At 35.9% G+C, this 23402-nt stretch overlaps 1 protein-coding gene across 1 annotated transcript; it reads left to right on the forward strand.

Annotated features, from left to right (window-relative positions):
* Positions 1-1945: 1945 nt before the first annotated feature.
* Positions 1946-22982, forward strand: LOC110670364 (MACPF domain-containing protein At4g24290). Its single transcript, XM_021832393.2, has 7 exons — positions 1946-2555; positions 3381-3619; positions 11399-11591; positions 12110-12175; positions 12339-12522; positions 14028-14194; positions 21946-22982. Exons 1-7 carry the CDS (start codon positions 2313-2315, stop codon positions 22618-22620), a joined length of 1767 nt encoding a protein of 588 aa, XP_021688085.2. The 5' UTR covers positions 1946-2312; the 3' UTR covers positions 22621-22982.
* The last annotated feature ends 420 nt before the right edge of the window (positions 22983-23402 follow it).

The raw sequence follows: 23402 nt of genomic DNA on the forward strand, positions 1-23402 counted from the left end.
GTTAAATTCTTAAAATTAGGCTCAAATGGGCCTTAAGATTGGGTTGAGGAATAGTTAGGCTTATTACATGCCTCGGGGGCTTTAGGTTGACCCAGGTCCCAGTGTTGGTCCGGCCCATAGGTTGGGTCATGACACACCCTTTCTGGAAAAGTGACGTCCGTGGGCAGAGGTAGCTTTCGTATACAAAGACTCTTTGTCCATTATAGAGTTTTCACTAGCTTCCACCTCCTTATCATTATTTGCTAGAATATCAAATCTAGAGCCCAACTGAGTACAAACCGTTCCTTTTTTTGGTCTGTTATGCCTCCCTTTCTGTGCTACTACCATCCATGCACCATACATCAAATCCTTTAGATGTCCATTCGCACTATAACTATCTGTGGGAGGTTGTGTCACCTCTTTTAGAGATGATTTCTTCAAATAAAAAGCCTCACAATGCTCAAACTTCCCACAATAAAAACAAACATCAGGTAGGCATTCATAGTCAATAATTTGTAACTCAACATTAAGCATGAATTTGGAAACCAAAAGTTAACATAAATTAATGGAATCAGCCAGTCTAGCAAACTTCCCTCTCTCCATATCACTATTGTTGTAATCAATTTTAATGACTTTCCTAACAGCATCCCTAGTAGATCTCAAAGCTCTCTTATTATACAAATGAAGAGGAAGGCCTGGCAATCTTGCCTAAACAACCACACTATTTACCTATGTCTCAGAAACCTTAAAATCTAAATACCATGGTTTTACATGTGAATAACTGCCAAACATGGTCTAGGGACCATCTAGCAGTGCACTTTGATAATCCAGAATCGAAGAGAATTCACCAGGAAAAAATCGTTGCCCAGATCTAGCACTTTAGTCTCTCCTTTGTTCCACAAACTACAAATCTTGGAATTAAGGACTTTGCAGCCCACCTTTTGGCCATATAATCTAACCATAATCGTAAACTTTACTAACAGTTTTGCAAGATTCTTTTGAAGACCCTTAGAAACATGAACTGAAGAGATACTCCCAGATCAATCAATGCACACATCATCATCAGAGAAATCAAAATTGTCATCCTCAATGAAATCCACCATAGCCTCATCTCTTGCCAGAACTCTTAAAACACTGTCACGAAACGAAACACCAGCCTCTGTAAGATCACAAGGAGGGTCATCAGGGCCTTCTCGATGTTTAACTTTCTTCATCGCATTGTTATATCCATCATGCGATGGCTATTGCTCTGGAGAGAAAGTGTCCAGATCAATTTGCCCTAACTTTGGGTATTTTACTAAATAAATAAAATATTATAAGGTAAAAATTACTTTCTAAATATAATGTCTCTAATCAAAATAATTAGTAAAATTTCAAAACATATAATTTTTTAATCCAAACTTCCTTAAAAATAATAATAATTTTATCAATTATAGGTTAACCATTAAAAAAATATAATTTTTCATCAAAATTTAGTCAATCTCTTAAAAAACTGTGTTGTGAAAATTTATAACTAAAAATTTAAATATTTACATTTATTTTCAATTTTAATTAATTAATTTTTTAATTTTATTGATTTTATACTGATTTAAAAATGGATAACAATTATAACTAACCAATTAAAATTATAAATATATAATCCTCTTATTGAATCATATGACAATAGTAACCATTACTAATCGGGAATTGTAGCTATTTTCTTTTTATTTTTTAACTTGAAATTAATTAATTACTAATTCAAAATATTAAAAATAAAAACCTTGACAATTTAAAAGATTTTTTTAATTTGGATAGTTAATTATTCATTAAATTTTTTTATTTTTTAAATAATTATAATATATAATTATTATTTAATTTAATTTTAAAAATATTTTATATATTAAAAATATTATTGATGACGTGCAAAAGCATAGTTTAATTATTATAGGAAATTAAGTTAGAGAAGAGAAATGAAATAGCCTCCGATCAAAGGACTGAGTGCATAGAAAAGGGTCAAAGACGGACAGAGCGGCAGACGGAAGCAACAGCAGCAGCAGCACAAAAGCTTTGACTTGCTCTTCAGCTCAGCGGCCTCTTTTTACTAGAAGCTTTTTATAACACGCAAAAAACACATAATTAAAGAAAAAAGAAAAAAGAATTTTTGTAAATTCAACGTTTGACCTGTCCCCTACTCCCTCCTCTATATTCATTCATTCATTCGATTCTTGATGGAGTTGACAACATCTTCACCCTTTGCCACAGCACATAGCCACCACTGCGACCGCCACCAGACCAAGAAGAGGTTTCTGATGAACCACCCATTGTAAGAAGGAAAATCAAGTGGAAGAGAAGACATGGCCTTAAAGAAAGCTGCCGAGGATGCTATTGAGGCTATTGGTTTGGGATTTGATATAGTTGCTGATTTAAGCCTTAAGTACTGCAAGAAGAATTCCTCTCGATTGATCTTGTTGGACGATGATAAAGTCAGGGATCTCGTGATTCCAGGCGGGTTTTCCATTCGGAACATCCCCAAATCCATCAAATGCGATAAAGGCGAGTTCATGAGGTTCAGCTCTGATGTTCTTTCTTTCCAGCAGGTATCCTTTTGCCTGTTATCTAATCATGTCCTTGATAAATCAACTGATTCTTTCAAACAATTAGAATTAAGTTCTAAATTCGTTAGCGGGCTAGCAACAACAACAGCTTTGATTCATTTTAATGTTTAATTTTATTGATTCAAATGAATGGTCCATTCAATTTTTATGGGATTTATAGACTGGCTGAGATGCAATTTTGCAAATTCTACCCATTTGTTTGACTAGGTGAGCCTTGGCCAGTTAGTCAGGAATTGAACTCGGTTGTCGAAGTTGGGTGGGGGGGGGGGGGGGGGGGGGGGGGGTGGTGGTGTGGGGGTTTGTCGATGTTTGGTGTTTGTGTTCCCAACTTTGCTATCATGGCAACCGTTTTGGCGTGTGTTCTCTATGCATACATCTAAATTGGGTTATATGGTTTTTCACAAAAAAAAAGAAATTTGTGAGTGTTTGGTTGGGGGGGGGGGGGGGGTGTAATTGGGGGGGTTGGGGTGGGGTGGGGGAGGGAGAGGAGGGGTTTGATGGGATAACAATCGCATTTTTCAATGCAAAAGAATTTTTTTTGCTCACTTGATATTGTTGCTAACTTTATCTAGATTCAGTATCGATGCATATCCTTTAACATTATTTTATTGTAACAAAATGATTTGTACAAAGTGTATTCACGCATTTGAAAGATAAATAATTTATTTGGCTATTATTTGGACAAAAAGTGTACATATATTCATAAGCTACAAAATTTGGTTATATAAATGGACTATTATTTCTGTACTTTCAAGTGGTAACTTGATTCACTTGCTCACATCTCCTTCTACCCTTTGTTGATTGTAGATGTCAGAGCAGTTTAACCAGGAACTATCTCTTTCTGGAAAAATTCCTTCTGGCCATTTCAATACTGCATTTGAATTTACAGGAGTTTGGCAGACGGATGCTGCCAATACTAAAGCTCTTGCATTTGATGGTGTTTTTATCACACTTTACAACATTGCAATAGAAAAATCCCAGGTAGTTCTGTGTGATCATGTCAAAGAAGCTGTCCCTTCAACATGGGAGCCTGCTGCATTGGCAAGGTGAGATTCTATGGCTTTCAGCATTATGTGTGTGTGTGTGTGTGTGTGTGTATCTTTTTTAATTTTTTTTTAATTTTTTTTAAGAGATGAGATCGCTATATTTTTGCAAGAGCTGCTTTTTCTATACATAAAATAGTGTTTTCTTTTAATATGATTTCTTACATTTAGTCGAGGTCAATTGGAGCTTTGCTTGCATTTTTGTTATTTAGTGATCATGTTTCGCAGTTTTCTGACCTCACTCCTTTTTTAAAGTTGTATTGATTATAAATTTCTTGTGATATGCCCAAGAGCTTTCACTGTTGTTAGTAACTTGAAATTCCATTATTCACTAGCTTCCTTCGACTCCCTAAGGTAGAATATTTGTAAAAATAACATCTAACGATGACATGCAATTCAAAATTTTCAGCTACAGCATTGGGCAAAAGTTTAGTAGGTCAGTTTATAATTCAGTTGTTTTTAGTGGTGAAATTTCATGCAGCCAATAGGGATGAAAGATTAAAGAGAAGGAATGTTGGGCTGCCCTTTTGGTTAGGTTTTTCACTATGTTTGTAGTTAGGCCATTGTTAAAGATTTTCCTTGCAACCTAACTTATGATTGGATTTTTTTTTATTTATTTTCATTTCTATTTTTTTAGGCCGAAGATAAGTACTTATGATTGGATTTGAAAATATTTTATTTGCACTCAACTTATATATATGTGGACGAACAACCCTTATGTTAAGATAGCTGGAAATTCTGGGTGCCTCTTTAGCTATATTGTGGTTTCGCCAATGTTAAGGGTTTCCTTGAAGCCAACTTATGAAAAGTTTTGAGAATATTTTGTTTTCACTTTCTTGGATATATGTGGATTGATAACCCTAATTGTGAGATAGGTGCTGAAAATTAAGGTGATAATTTAGGAGTTTTCTATTCTTAAGTTACCATTAGGATATTTATTTTGGGTAATGATATTTCCACAACAACCATTTTTATTACCAAAGCATAATTTTTTTATTGGGACAAAATTAGCTTTTCCCCGCATTGTTTATTTTCCAACTAATAGAAAGACCCCCTAGGAAAGTCCATGCCATTAGGAGTAGATGTAGTAATGTTTTCTCTACTGCTAATTACCCTTTCACTCCATCCCTAAAGGTCATTGAGCCAATTTTCTTCTCATTAGGTAATTTAACGATCAATAAAATGAAAGAGATGTTGAGTCATGAGTCAAATTAGTCGGAGTGAAGTTAACTGTTCACCAAGGAGGGGCTGAATGTTTGGGCTTTTTTTTTTTTTTTTTTTTTTTTATTATTGGAGGTGATTATGTAGATCCTATTTGTATTAACAATTATGGGCGCATAATGATTAGGTTATTATAAATAGCATTGCAATATTTTCTTTCCAATTGTGAAAAAAGCAAGTGCCTGTTTGTGGATGTAGGCACACTTGCTGAACCATATAAAATTCTTGTGTTCTCTATCTCCTTATTTTTCTTTTCTGTGTGTTCGTGGGCATTTTCTAACAAGAGAAGGCAAATGTAATAGAAGAGAACGTCTTTAGGCAGAAGAAAACAAAATTCCATTGCATTGACAATATGACAGTTGTCCAAACAATACTCTTCTTAGAATGCATTAATCCAATCTTAGTGAGTTTCTAAAGGGTTTTGAGATGAACAGAGAGACTGGTTGGTTATCAAATTTTAGTCTTAAATAAGGGTTCAAACTTCAAAGTCAAAAGCATAATGGGGATAAATCATTTTTCTTTCAACTGTATCATTCAAAGAGTGAATATTTGTTTGGGATGTTGAAGATGTTAGAAACCTAAGAGAATGAACAATATTGGAAAAAGCTGGAAGATGAGAATCTAGTTGCCTTTCATTTAGGGGTTGAATCCAGGGTCATCTTGGCATGAGTGACAAAGTTGAAGGCATCATCAGGAGGAAGATATTGATGTTGGCATTGTGCTTGGAGGAAAGCAAAGAAGGCTTATTGTTAGATATAAACTGTAGAAAGAGATGATTCTCCTTTAATTTCAATTAATCTGTACATTGGTATATATATACAATTGATTCCTATAATTGTGTTCTACTAATTAGGAAGAAATCTTAAATAAGAAATCTTAAATAGGAATACATAATAGAGAATATACAGAGAAATAATATAGTGATTGACTTTCCATAACACTCCCCCTCAAGTTGGAGCATAGATGTTAATCATGCCCAACTTGTTACAAATATAATCAATCCTAGCTCTATTCAGAGCTTTTGTGAAAATATCTCCTAACTGCTCTCCAGTTTTGATGTGTTCTGTTGAGATGATCTGTTGTTGAATCTTTTCACGAACAAAGTGACAATCAATCTCAATAAATTTGGTCCGCTCATGAAACACCAGATTAGAACCAATATGGAGAACAGCTTAATTATCACACTACAATTTCGCAGGCAGGGAGGTCTTAAAACCTGTCTCATCTAGTAATTGAAGTATCCACGTTACCTCACATACTGATTGTGCCATGGTTTTGTATTCGGATTCAGCACTAGATCTAGAAACTACACTCTGCTTCTTGCTTCTCCAAGACACCAAATTTTCTCCAACAAAAACGCAATATCCAGCAGTTGACCTCCTGTCAACCTTAGATCAAGCTCAGTCGGCATCTGAAAAACATTCAACATTCAAATGCCCATGATTACCATATAAAAAACCTCTTCCTGAAGCGCCCTTCAGATAACACAAGATTTGTCCTAAGACTTCCCAATGAGCAACAGTTGGGGAAGACATAAACTGACTTACCACACTAACGGCAAAAGTAATGTCAGGACGAGTGACTGTAAGGTAGTTCAATTTTCCTACCAATCTCCTGTATCTCTCTGGATTTTCAAACAACTCACTATCCCCTGCTAACAGTTGTAAATTTGGAGTCATTGGTGTACTACAAGGCTTAGCACCTAATTTTTTTGTCTCTGTCAATAAGTCGATGATATATTTTCTTTGAGACAAGAAAATACCCTTCTTACTTCTCATAACTTCAATACCCAAGAAATACTTTAACAATCCCAAGTCTTTGGTTTGAAACTGGGTTTGGAGGAAGGTTTTAAGAGATGAAATACCTGCAGAGTCACTCCCAGTGATGACAATGTCATCCACATAGACTACTAGGAGAATTAGACCAGCCTCAGATTGCCTATAAAATACTGAGTGATCACACTTACTCTTTTGCATACTAAATTCCTGTACTGCTTCATTGAAACTCCCAAATCAGGCCCTAGGACTTTGTTTCAAGCCGTAAAGAGACTTCCGAAGCCTACAAACTTTATCCAACTCGCCCTGAGCAACAAACCCAGGTGGTTGCTCCATATACACCTCCTCCTGAAGATCACCATGAAGGAAAGCATTCTTGATATCCAATTGGTGCAGGGGCCAATCATATATAGCTGCTAAAGAGATAAACAAGCGAATCGAAGTAAGTTTAGCTACAGGAGAAAAAGTGTCAGAGTAATCAACTCCATATGTCTGAGCATATCCTTTTGCTACAAGGCGTGCTTTAAACCTAGTTATAGAACCATCAGGATTTACCTTTACTGTAAATACCCATTTGCAACCAATAGCTTTCTTACCAGTGGGCAAAGGCAACAGTTCCCATGTACCATTAGCATCCAAAGTCTCCATTTCCTCTTTCATAGCAGCGCACCAGCCAGGATGAGACAGTGCCTCACCAATAGTATTAGGGATAGGAACAGAGTCTAAAGAAGTAACAAAACACCGAGAGTAAGAAGACAATTGATTATACGAAACAAAAAAAGAGATAGGGTAAGTACATGAACGTTTACCTTTATGAAGAGCATTGGGTAAGTCTAGATCAGAATCATGATCAGTATGAGGTACAGGATCTCCCAACGAAGTAGCTAGTGGAGGATCTGAGTCAGGAATCTCCAATCTCCTGGAATAAATATGAATAACGGGAGGTCGAGTAGGTCTAGAGCCAGAAGGAACAGGTTGTGGGAGAGGACTAGACATTGGTTAGACAGTATATATTAAGAGATCATCCTCCTCCCCCTGACTCTCATACACAGATGATTGAGGAAAAAATGGAGTGGACTCAAAAAATGTGACATCTGTAGAAACAAGATAACGATTAAGAGTAGGAGAGAAATAGCGGTACCCTTTTTGTAGCCGGGAGTACCCAAGGAAGACACATTTGAGAGACTTTGGATCCAATTTAGTAACCTGTGGACGAACATCACTCACAAAACAGGTACAACAAAAAATACGGGATTCAACAGGGAACAAAGATTTTGTATGAAACAAAGTAGTATAAGGAATATCTCCATTATGGACAAAAAACGGCATACGATTGATAAAAAAACATACTGTAGAAACTGCATCCGCCCAAAAGTGTTTAGGAACTTTCATATGAAAAAGAAGAGCACGAGTTATCTCAAGAAGATGCCGATTTTTTCTCTCGGTCACGCCATTTTGGGATGGGGTATCCACGCAGAAAGACTGATGAAGAATGCCATTTTGTGTCATATAAGACTGAAATTGTGCTGAAAAGTATTCTTTGGCATTGTACTTCTTAATATGCGCACAGAAATATTAAATTGAGTTTTGATTTCATTACAAAAGGCACAAAAGATAGAAAGCAACTCAGAACGATTCTTCATTAAATATAACAAGGTAACACGAGAGTAATCATCAACAAAAGTAATAAAATAACGAAATCCAGTTTTAGAAGTAACAGAACAAGGACCCCAAACATCAGAATCAACTAACTCAAAAGGGGATGAAGCTCGTTTATTGACTTTAGACACAGAAGGCAAACGATGATGTTTTGCAAACTGACACGACTCACATTCTTGTACTGATAAAGACTGAAACTAAGGACACAGCTTCTTCATGGTAGACAAAGAAGGATGGCCCAATCTACAATGAGTTTCAAGAGGTGTTAAGGTACTGGAGCAAACAAGCGACCGCGGTATATGATTTTCCAGAATGTAGAGATCACTTGACTCACGTCCTCTACCAATAATCTGCTTCATCGTAAGATCTTGAAACAAACACTGGTTAGGAAAAAAGAAAACAGAACAATTTAAGGTACGTGTAAGTTTACTAACAGAAAGTTGATTAAAAGAGAATTTTGGTAGATACAAAACAGATGACAAAGAAATTGACGAAGTCGGGTTCGCAGTTCCAGAACCCATAACACAAGAAGTAGAGCCATCAGCTAAAGTAACAGTAGAGGAAGTGAGATTAGATTGAAAAGCAGATAGAAGCCTAGAATTACCTGTCATGTGATTTGTCGCACCAGAATCAATAACCCATTTGGATGAGGAAGACACAAGGCATGTAGTGGATTTACCTGACTCAGCGATCGCAGTGATAGGGGAACTGGTAGGCTTTAGAGATGCCTGATACTGGGAAAATTATGCAAAATCTTCCGCAGATACCAAAATAGTTTTCTCAGAGGAAGATACTGTAGAATCCTCTGCTGCCATATTTGCCATCTGTGATCGCTGATTTTTCCTGTGAAGTTGCGGACAATTATATTTTGTATGGCCAGGCTCATGGCAATAATAACAAATGACTCCTCTTGAGTTCTAATTAGAACTAGCCTCTCCATTACGCTGATTACTTCTGTTGCCTGTAATTCCTCATTTACTTCCTCTTCTATTACCCTGTTGTCAATTTGAATTACGGCTAATAGGAGCACTACTGGCAGGTTGTGAAGATTGGGTACTCTCTGTACGAAGGACCTGTGTGAACGTTTCATGCAAAGAGGAAATCTCAGAACTGGAGAGAATCTGAGATTTAGCAGTCTCATACTCTGAAGGAAGGCCTGCAAGAAAACTCATAATAGCCAGTTGTTCCCGTTGGGCCTGTTGAACTTTCACATCAGGACTAAAAGGCAACAATACATTAAGTTCCTCATATACCTGTTTAAAATCCATAAAATAAGCCATGAGAGACTTATCCTTTTTCTCAGTATGGTAGAATGCTTTACAAACATCATAAATACGGGAGATATTCCCTTTACCAGAATACAGAAAATCTAAGTAATCCATCAATTTCTTAACAAATTCACAGTAATTAATTAAACTAATTACCTCACTGTGAATCGAGTTCCGAAGCTACAAAAACAACTGAGCATCATCTCTTAGCCAAGTTTGTCGTGTATCATCCGTAGGTGGATCTTTAGTAAGGTGATCATCCTTATCAATTCTGCGCAAATAGACCCTAATAGTCTTACTGCACTCCAGGTAATTCGAACCATTAAGTTTGTGTTCTGTGATCTTAGTCATCACCGGAATCACATCAGAAATAACATTCTTCTTGTCTGCCATTTGTTGAGACAAAGAAAACTGACCGAAACGCTAATCCAAAGTGCTTACAGCAGCAAAATAACCCAAAATCACAAATCAAGCAAATACCGAAATAGGATATGAGAGCCAAATCTCAGAAGTCCTTTAATGGTGTACTGGATCAGGCAACACCACACAGTGGTGGAATGAGGGGGTTGAGGAGATGCCGACGATGTTGATCGGAGTCGAAATGGCCCGTCGGCGGCCAAGGTCTCTCCTGAGCTGGGTGGTGAGAACAAATAGTCACCCTAGATAGATGACCTGCTCTGATACCATGTAGAAAGAGATGATTCTCCTTTAATTTCAATTAATCTGTACATGGATATATATATATATATATATATAAAATTGATTCTCATAATTGTGTTCTACTAATTAGGAAAAAATCCTAAATAAGAAATCCTAAATAGGAATACAGAATACAGAATATACAGAGAAATAATATAGTGATCGACTTTCCATAACATAAACTATTCTTGTGAGCCTCATCTACAAACTTGAGATTTTTGGTTGAGTGGCTTGCCATGTTATCAAAGCCTTTTAGACCAAAATGTCCAGAATTCTAATCCTAGATGCTTCTATTTATTAATTAAACATTTCAACACAAGGTAAAATGCATGTGTTTGTTCACGCTTTAACCCAAGTGCCCATTCCTGTGCAGGGTGTGTTAGAGATATAAAATTATTCTGATGGTCTTCGTCTACAAGTTTAAACTTTTAGGTTGAGTATTTTTTAGCAGGTGGAAAATATAATAAGCAAATGGGTGGAGTGAATGAGGAAAGTGTTATTTAGGTTTTCCATTTAGTTGACTATTGGAATGACTAAATTATGAAAACAATGAGTAAATTATAATGAAATTAAAGTTGATGATAAAATTGGAATAAATGGAAAATTAGTGACTGAATTGACATCAGCTTTAAGTTAAGAAACTACAAGTAAAATTTACCCATTCGAAAACCAAATAAAACTAAGACTTAGGGAAACAAAATTCTATCAGAAATTCTGATATGTGAATTCATTTTCATAAAAAAACAACAGGCAACTGACATTCAAGATCCATTTCGCAGAGCAAAAAAAAGTAAAATGGCTGCTGTTGAGTATAGGATGACATAATTTATTTTTGTTCAACAGTGCGTATCCAGTCACTTTCATTCTGATGCATCTAGCTCGTATATTCAATAAAGCATAGTGTACTTTCTTAAATCTTTCAGAAGTAATAGTTCTTATGTATTAACCCTTAAATATGTGAAAGAACTATATTCTTTTGTGTTTTATGGTGACTGTGTGAGTGATTACATCTTTTGCTTTGATTTGCATATGCATTTACTGGAGCCTATGTTAGTGCATGATCAGTATTACAATAATGATGGTTGCATCTGTTGTTTTGTCTAAATGAAGTATTTTCTTCAAAAACTTTATTGTGACTTTATTTTGTTGTTCACATCCAGTTTTATAGAAAAATATGGTACTCATGTGGTCATTGGTGTCAAAATGGGGGGAAGGGATATAGTATATGTGAAGCAGACATATACTGATCAGCAGCACTTATCGCCTCTTGAGCCTGTTGATGTACAGAAAAAATTAAAAGACATGGCAGACAAGCTGTTTGTAGATGGAACTGGACAGAATATCTCAGAAAAGGTTTGAGAAGAGCCTGTTTGGACTTCTATTCTTGAATTCACATGGGTGCAATTCAAGCTACATTAAGGCTTTATTTGTTTAAGAGAAAATAACTTGTATGTGGAAAATACATTTTAGGAAAACATTTTATTTGAGATTGACTTATTTTCTATTTTTTGGTGGCAATACTGAAAATCTTTTCAAATATATTTTTGGTGTTTGGAGTACATTGGATAATGTTAATTTTCTTTAAGATATAAGGCTATGAAAATGTTTGGACCAATGGAAGCTTCATAGTTTTCTATTTCATTGAGGAAGTTATTTTCCCTATAAAAGGCTTAGTTTTCTCTTTGACCAATTCTCCGAAGCACCTCAGATGCTAGAAAATGATTTCTAGGAAAACATTTTGGATGAAACAAACAGATGCTAAAAGTGATTTGTTTATTCAACAATAATTTTTATATATTTTGGAAGAAATATTCTAATATGCATGAACACACCTTACAGCTATCTTAAATTCTGTTGTGCTTTTATTCCAGTTTGTCAAGGATCATGGATTCACTTTCACAGACCAGTTTCCGTCCAGCTCTTATTCCCATATAGCGGTAACTATACTAGCTGCTCAACATTTTGCATAGATGTCATGTGGTTACCTTTTCTATGTAATTGCTTGGCTTATCCAGTGGTTGTTTGGTCTATTATACTTAGCTTTCATCATAGCTAACTTTACCTTAAGAAGCTTATGCCTATTATGTATCCTTGCTGCAGGGAATTAAATTCATACATAGGAGGAAAGGCGGGTCAAATAAAAGCCGGCACCACAGTGAGTGGTGTCAAACTGTTCAGTTTGAACCTGATGTTATCTCAATGTCATTCATCCCAATCACTTCTCTATTGAGTGGAATTAATGGGAGTGGATTTTTGACCCATGCTATCAACCTCTACATCCGCTGTAAGTGTGATTCTTCTTTGTATCGGTGCATTCATTGCATTTATGAAGTCCAAAGGTACTTCTTTGAGAGGGTGTATTAAGTTGTGTTGAGTACCTTTTGTTATGGTTCCTAAATGTGAGAATACATTTTCATTGCATTTCTAGCTGGTATATGCTTTCCTGGATATAGTGCTTAGTCAAAGCTGGCAGCCAACATCTATTAAAATAGCTAACAAAGGGTTAACTGGCATGTATCATATGATGTTACATTGGCAATGTGGTAGGCTGGTAGCTGAGTTGAAAACTTCTTTCCTAACTTGCTTGATAATATAGTCCTTTCCCCTTAGTAGATTTGTTGCCTGATTCAATAGAAGAAGAATTAATTAGAAACGAGCAATTGAAAGTGGGAGATTAAGGTATCCTCCTTATAAAGAAACCAAAACTTCAATAAAAATGAAACTTAGCAAAGTAAAACTCCCAAATTATACTAAATATTGACTGAAGATAAATCTTTTAAATGACCTAGAAGCAGATAACCACAGTGAGTTGAAGAAAAAAACAGAATTAATTGCTGTACCTGTCTAGACTACTACAGAATGGTAAAACACTTGGAATTTCCTTTCAATCAAATACCCCAAAGCAGTACAAACATTGGGCAACATGATTAACTTCTTTGCCTCTTCCTTTCATGATTGTTAGCCTGTAATTGATGGAATGCAGCTGGAGACAATAAAATGAAGAAAGCTAACAAAAGAAGAGAGAAAAGAGAAGTCAAAGGAAAGAAAACTTAAAAATTCACTTAATTTTCAATTCAATTCATATTCAATTCTGCTTTGAGCATATTAGCATGCCTTTACATAGGTTTTATCTAATGGAAATATCCTTTTGTTTTATATCCAATGGCAGATCCACCAAACAATATGAGGGTTCATTCGACCCCTCTTATATATATATGAAACTCCGCTCTGTGAGCCTTTTTTCCTTCTGGTCTAGTGGCCTAAAGGCTGCTATGGCTTCCTTTCCGGGTGGGATGCTTCATATATCAATCGAATGTTAGACCTCATCTCATCAAGAAATAGCATATATAGACTCACGTTGGGACTGACGGTCGCCTTGACAGGGTGTTTCTCTGACCAATTGAATATATCCCTTATAAATTTAGTTATTGAACCCTCTTTTTGATAAATATTAAAATAAATTGATTATTTGTATGATGTATTTGAATCTAATGGTTCCTTTTCTTCCTTTCACGTGAAAATGTTGATTAGTTTGGCTCAATGTTATCCTACTAAGTTTTTAGATGTTGAAGACTTAATATTTGAAAATCAGTTTGAAAACTTTATTTTTGATGTGCAGAATTTTTTATGTTGACCCAGGAAGAAAAAAAAAAAAAAAACTTCCTAGATCTGCCACTGGGTTATATCTGGCCTTGAGAGTAAATCTAACTGCCTTTATTTTATCAGACTTGCACTCTTCTGGTGCCTACCTTGTCCATTATTAATTTTTTGAAATGTTTGTAACTGCAGACAAGCCACCAATTGAAGAATTACATCAGTTTCTGGAATTTCAGCTTCCAAGGCAATGGGCACCAGTGTTTGGTGAGCTTGCCCTGGGTCCGGATAGGAAGCAACAATCTAGCCCATCTTTGCAGTTCAGCTTCATGGGTCCTAAACTTTATGTTAATACGACACCGGTAATGCTGTTTTGTGGATTTTCCATTTTCTGCTGATATGGGTTTATATTGTTCTTTCTTTTGCTGGGTCCTTGCCTTTTTCTTTAATTTGTCCTTTTTCTTTCTTTCTTTCTAATAATAATAATAATAATAATAATAATAATCCCATTTCCCTGTTACCACCTCTGGATTAGAATTCACAGAACAGTAGTCACAGTATGACATAAATTAGTCTTCCATTCGTGATCGTCAATGGGTAAAACTCATTTGACTAGAGGAAAGTAACTTATGTTTAACTGTACCCAAAATTCAACTCAAATATTAGATTGGCTGGCCTTAAGCTAGCTTATTTCATCCAATCCAATTATACTTGTCAGATCAAGAATCTGAATCCATATTCTGTGAATGTGAATTAATTTGTAAGATTGGGTGCAAATTCTCAAAACCAATAAACAAAAGTGCTTTGACGGAAAGCTGACTTTATTGGAAATTGGAAAATAACATGCATGCATGCATGAGTTCATTTGGTGTTGTTCAGATACATGAAAAGTCATTATTATTATTATTATTATTATTATTATTATTACTACTTTAGTTAACACTACTTGGAGGAGGGTTTACGAGGTTCTTTGTCTCGTAGAATTGAAAAGAAACATATTCCCCTTGTTTGGAAACTAGAATTTTATAAGAATTCAATTCAATTTCTTTTTTGTCAATTCTCATTTTTGAAATGAAATAATTCTGTCTTTTTTTTTTTTTAATATAACTTAAAAGGAAATTTAAAAGAAAAAGAAATCTAGCATGATTGTATTCTTTTCTTTCAAATGATTTATTCCAAAGAAAGCAATTAAGTTTTGACCTTAAGATCACCATATTCATTGGCCCCTCGAGTTCTACGATCTGGTTTGTCCGTCCCAATTTGCGGGACGTTTGCGTCCTAGTTTGTAAGGGGATGTGACCAAGGTCGTCAAAATGAGTTAATAAAAAACTCGAACAAAATTGTAGAAAAAGAAGTTGGCAGCAGTAGTAGAAGAAAAAGTCGACAGCAATAGCAACAGAAGAAGTAGTAGAACTACTGTGGGTGGGACTTCAACTGGAAGATGAAGAACGTCTTCTCCAGAGGAAGAAGCGTGTGCATGCATAATATCTCTGACTTTTTACCCTGGTTTAGTGAGATTTAGGCCTTCATATAAGGCTTGTAAAACAATTCATAAAGCCCAAAGTTGTATAGCCTATTAAATTATTAAACTTAAGTTAAAAGCCTATTATATTTATTATATTATTATATTTTTATATTTAATGGATAAAAATTAATAATAGATGAAAAATAGATTTTTAGACTTTCTTTTTATTAATAAATCTTACAAAAAGTATAAAATATTAAAAAATAAAAAATATAAAAAAATATGATTTGGTGTTTTTAAACTTGGGAATTATACTAATAGAGAGTAATTCATGTATCACGAACCGAATTGATACGATTCATGTACCGCATTCTGAATTGGCCTATCAATTAATCCTACCCTTTGATGGGCTAGGAGGATAACGAAAGAATTGGCAGAATCAATGGATTCATATTGATATTACCAATTTGTAATCGAATCGTTCAATTTAGTATTGATTCATGTATACTTGCAATTCAGCCTATAGATTTGAATTGCTAGGGTGGAAAATTGTATAATTCCAACAACACTAGATCCAATAATGGGATTCAATTTGAGGTCTTTTGTCTGAATTGGCACAATGACCATAAATTCCTAAAAGCAATGCATTGTTTCTGAAAGTGATTACCTGCAGCCGTCTGTGCGTTACTGCTTGCTACATAATTAAGGTCTTGTTCAAAGTTATCTGGAATGCAGTATCCCTCAGTCCCTAGTATGGGTATTGTAGAAAGAGATGATTCTCCTTAATTTCAATTAATCTGTACATTGAGTATATATATACAATTGATTCTTATAATTGTGTTCTACTAATTAGGAAGAAATCCTAAGTAAGAAATCCTAGATAGGAATACAGAATACAGAATATACAGAGAAATAATATAGTGATTGACTTTCCATAACACTCCCCCTCAAGTTGGAGCATAGATGTTAATCATGCCCAACTTGTTACAAATGTAGTCAATCCTAGCTCCATTCAGAGCTTTTGTGAAAATATCTCCTAACTGCTCTCCAGTTTTGATATGTCCTGTTGAGATGATCTGTTGTTGAATCTTTTCACGAATAAAGTGACAATCAATCTCAATATGTTTGGCTGCTCATGAAACACCGGATTAGAAGCAATATGGAGAGCAGCTTGATTATCACACCACAATTTCGCAGACAGGGAGGTCTTAAAACCTGTTTCATCTAGTAATCGAAGTATCCACATTTTCTCACATACTGATTGTGCCATGGCTCTGTATTCGGATTCAACACTAGATCGAGAAACTACACTCTGCTTCTTACTTATCCAAGACACCAAATTTCCTCCAACAAAAATGCAATATCCAGTAGTTGACCTCCTGTCAACTTTAGATCTAGCCTAGTCGACATCTGAAAAATATTCAACATTCAAATGCCCATGATTACCATATAACAAACCTCTTCCTGGAGCGTCCTTCAGATAACACAAGATTTGTCCCAAGGCTTTCCAATGAGCAACAGTTGGGGAAGACATAAACTGACTTACCACACTAACGGCATAAGCAATGTCAGGACGAGTGACTGTAAGGTAGTTCAATTTTTCTATCAATCTCCTGTATCTCTCTGGATCTTCAAACAACTCACTATCCCCTGCTAACAGTTGTAAATTTGGACTCATTGGTGCACTACAAGGCTTAGCACCTAATTTTCCTGTTTTTGTCAATAAATCGAGGACGTATTTTCTTTGAGAAAAGAAAATACCCTTCTTACTTCTCATAACTTCAATACCCAAGAAATACTTTAACAATCCTAAGTCTTTGGTCTGAAACTGGGTTTAGAGGAAGGTTTTAAGAGATGAAATACCTGCAGAGTCACTCCCAGTGATGACAATGTCATCCACATAGACTACCAGGAGAATTATACCAGCCTCAGATTGCTTATAAAATACTGAGTGATCACACTTACTCTTTTGCATACCAAATTCCTGTACTACTTCACTGAATCTCCCAAACCAGGCCCTAGGACTTTGTTTCAAGCCGTAAAGAGACTTCCGAAGCCTACAAACTTTATCCAACTCCCCCTGAGCAACAAACCCAGGTGGTTGCTCCATATACACCTCCTCCTGAAGATCACCATGAAGGAAAGCATTCTTGATATCCAATTGGTGCAGGGGCCAATCATATGCAGCCGCTAAAGAGATAAACAAGCGAACAGAAGTAAGTTTAGCTACAGGAGAAAAAGTGTCAGAGTAATCAACCCTATATGTCTGAGCACATCCTTTTGCTACAAGGTGTGCTTTTAACCTAGCCACAGAACCATCAGGATTTACCTTTACTGTAAATACCAATTTGCAACCAATAGCTTTCTTACCAGTGGGCAAAGGCAACAGTTCCTATGTACTATTAGCATCTAAAGTCTCCATTTCCTCTTTCATAGCAGCACACCAGCCAGGATGAGACAATGCCTCACTTACAGTATTAGGGACAGGAATAGAGTCTAAAGAAGTAACAAAACACCGAGAACAAGAAGACAATTGATTATAAGAAATAAAAGAAGAGATAGAGTAAGTACATGAACGTCTACCTTTACGAAGAGCAATGGGTAAGTCTAGATCAGAATCATGATCAGTATGAGGTACAGGATCTCCCAACGAAGTAGCTGGTAGTGGATCTAAGTCAGGAATCTCCAATCTTCTGAAATAAACATGAACAACGGGAGGTCGAGTAGGCCTAGAGACAGAAGGAATAGGTTATGGGAGAGGACTAGACATTGGTTGGACAGTATATATTAAGAAATCATCCTCCTCCCCCTGACTCTCATACACAGATGATTGAGGAAAAAATGGAGTGGACTCAAAAAATGTGACATCTGCAGAAACAAGTGACGATTAAGAGTAGGAGAGAAACAGCGATACCCTTTTTGCAGCTAGGAGTACCCAAGGAAGGCACATTTGAGAGACTTTGGATCCAATTTAGTAACCTGTGGACGAACATCACGCACAAAACAGGTACAACAAAAAATATAGGGTTCAACAGGGAACAAAGATTTTGTAGGAAATTAAGCAGTACAAGGAATATCCCCATTAAGGACAGAAGACGGCATACGATTGATAAAAAAACATGCCGTATAAATTGCATCCGCCCAAAAGTGTTTAGGAACTTTCATCTGAAAAAGAAGAGCATGAGTTACCTCAAGAGGATGCCGATTTTTTCTTTCGGCCACGCCATTTTGGGATGGGGTATTCACACAGGAAGACTGATGAAGAATGCCATTTTGTGTCATATAAGACTGAAATTGTGCTGAAAAGTATTCTTTGGCATTGTACTTCTTAATATGCGCACAGAAATATTAAATTGAGTTTTGATTTTATTACAAAAGGCACAAAAGATAGAAAACAACTCAGAACTATTCTTCATTAAATATAACCAGGTAACACGAGAGTAATCATCAACAAAAGTAACAAAATAACGAAATTCAATTTTAGAAGAAACAGAACAAGGACCCCAAACATCAGAATAAACTAACTCAAAAGGGGATGAAGCCTGTTTATTGACTCTAGACACATAAGGCAAACGATGATGTTTTGCAAACTGACACGACTCACATTCTAATACTGATAAAGACTGAAACTGAGGGCATAACTTCTTCATGGTAGACAAAGAAGGATGGCCCATTCTACAATGAGCTTCAAGAGGTGTTAAGGTACTGGAGCAAACAAGCGACTGTGGTACATGATTTTCCAGAATGTAGAGATCACCTGACTCACGTCCTTTACCAATAATCTGCTTCGTCGTAAGATTCTGAAACAAACACTGGTCTAGAAAAAAGGAAACAGAACAATTTAAGGTATGGGCAAGTTTACTGACAGAAAGTAGATTAAAAGAGAATTTTGGTAGACACAAAATAGATGACAAAGAAATTGATGCAGTCGGGTTCGCAGTTCCAGAACCCATGACACAAGAAGTAGAACCATCAGCTAAAGTAACTGTAGAGGAAGTGAGATTAGACTGAAAAGCAGATAGAAGATTAGAATTACCTGTCATGTGATCTGTCGCACCATAATCGATAACCCATTTGGATGAGGAAGACACAAGGCATGTAGTGGATTTACCTAACTCAGCGATCGTAGTGACAGGGGAACTGGTAGGCTTTAGAAATGCTTGATACTGGGAAAACTGTGCAAAATCCTCTGCAGATACCAAAATAATTTTCTTAGAAGAAGATACTGTAGAATTCTCTGCTGCCATATTTACCATCTATGATCGCTGATTTTTCCTGTGAAGTTGCGGACAATTATATTTTGTATGGTTAGGCTCATGGCAATAATAACAAATGACTCCTCTTGAGTCCTGATTAAAGCTAGCCTCTCCATTACGCTGATTACTTCTGTTGCCTGTAATTCTTCCTCTACTTCCTCTTCTATTATCCTGTTGTCCATTTGGATTACGGCTAATAAGAGCACTACTGGCAGGCTGTGAAGATTGGGTACTCTCTGTACAAAGGACCCGTGTGAAAGTTTCATGCAAAAAGGAAATCTCAAAACTGGAGAGAATCTGAGATTTAGCAGTCTCATACTCTGAAGGAAGGCCTGCAAGAAAACTCATAACAGCCAGTTGCTCCCGTTGGGCCTGCTGAACTTTCACATCATGATTAAAAGGCAACAATACATTAAGTTTTTCATATACCCGTTTAAAATCCATAAAATAAGCCGTGAGAGACTTATCCTCTTTCTCAGCACGGTAGAATGCCTTACAAACATCATAAATACGGGAGATATTTCCTTTACCAGAATACAAAAAATCTAAGTAATCCATCAATTCCTTAACAAATTCACAGTGATTAATTAAACTAATTACCTCACTGTGAATCGAGTTCCGAAGGTGCAAAAACAACCAAGCATCATCCCTTAGCCAAGTTTGTCGTGTATCATCCGTAGATGGATTTTTAGTAAGGTGATCATCCTTATCAATGCTATGCAAATAGACCCTAACATTCTTACTCTACTCCAGGTAATTCGAACCATTAAGTTTGTGTTCCGTGATCTTAGTCATCACCGGAATCACATCAGAAATAACATTTTTATTGTCTACCATTTGTTGAGACAAAGAAAACTGACTGAAACGCTAATCCAAAGTGCTTACAGCAGCAAAATAACCCAAAATCACAAATCAAGCAAATACCGAAATAGGATCTGAGAGCCAAATCTCAGAAGTCCTTTAATGGTGTACTGGATCAGGCAACACCACACAGTGGTGGAATGAGGGGGTTGATGAGATGCCGGCGATGTTAATCGGAGTCGAAATGGCCCGTCGGCGGCTAAGGTCTCTCCTAAGTAAGGTGGTGAGAACAAATAGTCACCCTAGATAGATACCATGTAGAAAGAGATGATTCTCCTTAATTTCAATTAATCTGTACATGAGTATATATATACAATTAATTCATATAATTGTGTTTTACTAATTAGGAAGAAATCTTAAATAAGAAATCCTAAATACGAATACATAATACAGAATATACAGAGAAATAATATAGTGATTGACTTTTCATAACAGGTATGGGAATGTGGTATGCTACTTAATTAAATATAGGATAGTAGGAAGCAGACTTAGTTGGGATGTCAATTACATATGGGATATGTAGGACGTAGGCTTAGTTTGGTACACCAATTTTGACTGTGGGTTGCAAATTATATTTATCCAATACGTGAATTATATTTTTGTGGCACAATTCATTTTTCTTTTTAAAATTTTATTTGCGTTTTATATTTATAAAAAAATAAAAATATTGATTTAATATGAGTAATTAATTAATATGATAAAATTTTTTACATAACAAACACATTATTCAAATTTTGAAAGCCCTATTATTATTATTATTATTTGTTTTTTAATGCTAAATATAAATTAATTAAAGAATATAATTAGTAATTATTAGTTTTTATGTTTCCTAGGAACTCTCACTTAACCAATCAATTAGTCAAATATTATTCTCACCTAAACCAATAATGATTAAAAGCAGATGAACAAAAAAAAAAGTCCCATTTTATCTTCTTCTCCCGCGCATTAGTTGTTTCTTCCAATTCGTTAGTGAACCCAAACACATACGACACTTTTCCAGAACACCAAAGTACTGCATTTTGGTATGTGTACCAGAATGCAGTGCGCAGGAGGGTCTTGCTTTTGTGTAGCTTCACAAATTATCTACCTCTGATGATGTTCTCCTAATTGAACTGTTATTTTCATACCCTTGTGATCCCATTTGGGTTGGATGTTGCAAGGAGGGTTGCTTTTCAGGTGGTATATTTTATGGTGATTGCTTATACATTCCAGTGTAAGAATGAAGAAAATTTATTTTGAAAATGCGGAAATGAAGATGGGGTAATGACTGGAGGCATTTTATTTTCAGTTTTCTGTTTTATAGGAAACATCAGTCGGTTTTGAACCATGTAAAACTTATACCAGATTATAAATTTTTAGCTTCCAATTTTGTAACCATCTTTCCAATTACTTCATTTTTCTTATTATTATATATTGCCCAAAATGTTGCTTTCCATTTTTTTATTGCACTATGGTTTAACTCATTTATATATTTCTGCATAGGGTGCTTGCATAAGTAATTGACTCCTACTCTTCTTAAATGACTTTACAGGTTGACGTAGGGATGAAGCCAGTTACTGGCCTTCGACTGTTTTTGGAAGGGAAAAAAAGCAGCTGCTTAGCAATTCACTTGCAGCATCTTTCATCGCTTCCCAAGACCTTTCAACTGGAGCACGAACAGATAGGCAACATCTCTGATCCCTCCTCTGAACGCAGGTACTATGAGAAGGTTCAGTGGAAGAGTTTCTCGCATATTTGTACAGCCCCCGTTGAGAGTGAAGAGGATCTTGCAATTGTCACAGGAGCTCATTTTGAAGTTGGGGATTCTGGGTTTAAAAAAGTTTTATTTTTACGGCTACATTTTTCGAAAGTTATTGGTGCAGCAACTCTAAGAAAGATTGACTGGGATGGTTCCCCTGCCATGGGCCAGAAATCTGGAATAATCTCTTCATTTATCAGCACTCGTTTCTCAACTGTTCAAAAACCACCTCCAAAGCAACCTGAGGTGAACATAAATTCAGCTGTGTACCCTGGAGGTCCTCCTGTGGCTGCCCAGGACCCTAAACTGTTGAAATTTGTTGACACAACGGAAATGACAAGAGGACCCCAAGACTCACCTGGATACTGGGTTGTGTCTGGTGCAAAGCTTAATGTTGACAAGGGAAAGATCTATCTCCGGGTCAAGTATTCTCTCTTGACTTTGATTTTACCTGACGAAGACATGTAGTTGAAGGTTTCAGATAGGGGGAAAGAAAGATATAATGGAGGATCTCACTCTGCAAATTAGATATCAGAGTATGAATATTGAGTTCTGCAAGCCAAGTTTCTGTTCATTGGGCTGGCATGAAAGTATTTAATGAGGTTGTTGTGTATAAAGCTGGTGTGTAATGTGTAATTTCAAGCTTAGTTCTGTAGAGTTTTTGCATTATTTCCAAATTTGACATTGAAGATTTGTTGAGGAGGAAGCTGAGATGATGTTTGACGCTTTGCATATGCGTGCATGTATGCGTGCTGTGCGAGCGATTGGCATGTAACTTGTGCTCAGGTTTTCTTGTAAGAATGAACATTGTTTGCCTTTTCTGTCCAAAATTTTCACTTTAAAATGGGTAGAGAAAACACTATTGCTTTTTTTTAAAAAAAAAAAATAAAAAGATAATATTAATGGATATTGAGTGCATCCGCGAGACAGTATATATGATCTTAAAACTTCAATTCATAAGTTTGTTGTATTGACTTATTATAGTTGCCCTTGTAGGTGTTATAGGAAATTATTGATGTTTAGAATGTGTTACAGGGGAGTATAATAATATTACCAATATTGAAGTAAATTGTAAGAAAGGATCAAGATAGAAAGTTGTGGACAACAAAAAAATGTTGAGACCTTAATCGAGTGGAGTATGATTTGATCATATATTGAGTGTAGTGCAGTGCATTTCTCTTCTGCTAGAAAATGACCATTCTGTCCTCCCTAGCCTGACTTGGACCTGATCCGCCGGCACTAATTCAACT

The sequence above is a fragment of the Hevea brasiliensis genome, chromosome 10 (assembly GCF_030052815.1).
Source record: "Hevea brasiliensis isolate MT/VB/25A 57/8 chromosome 10, ASM3005281v1, whole genome shotgun sequence".
Lineage (NCBI taxonomy): Eukaryota > Viridiplantae > Streptophyta > Magnoliopsida > Malpighiales > Euphorbiaceae > Hevea > Hevea brasiliensis.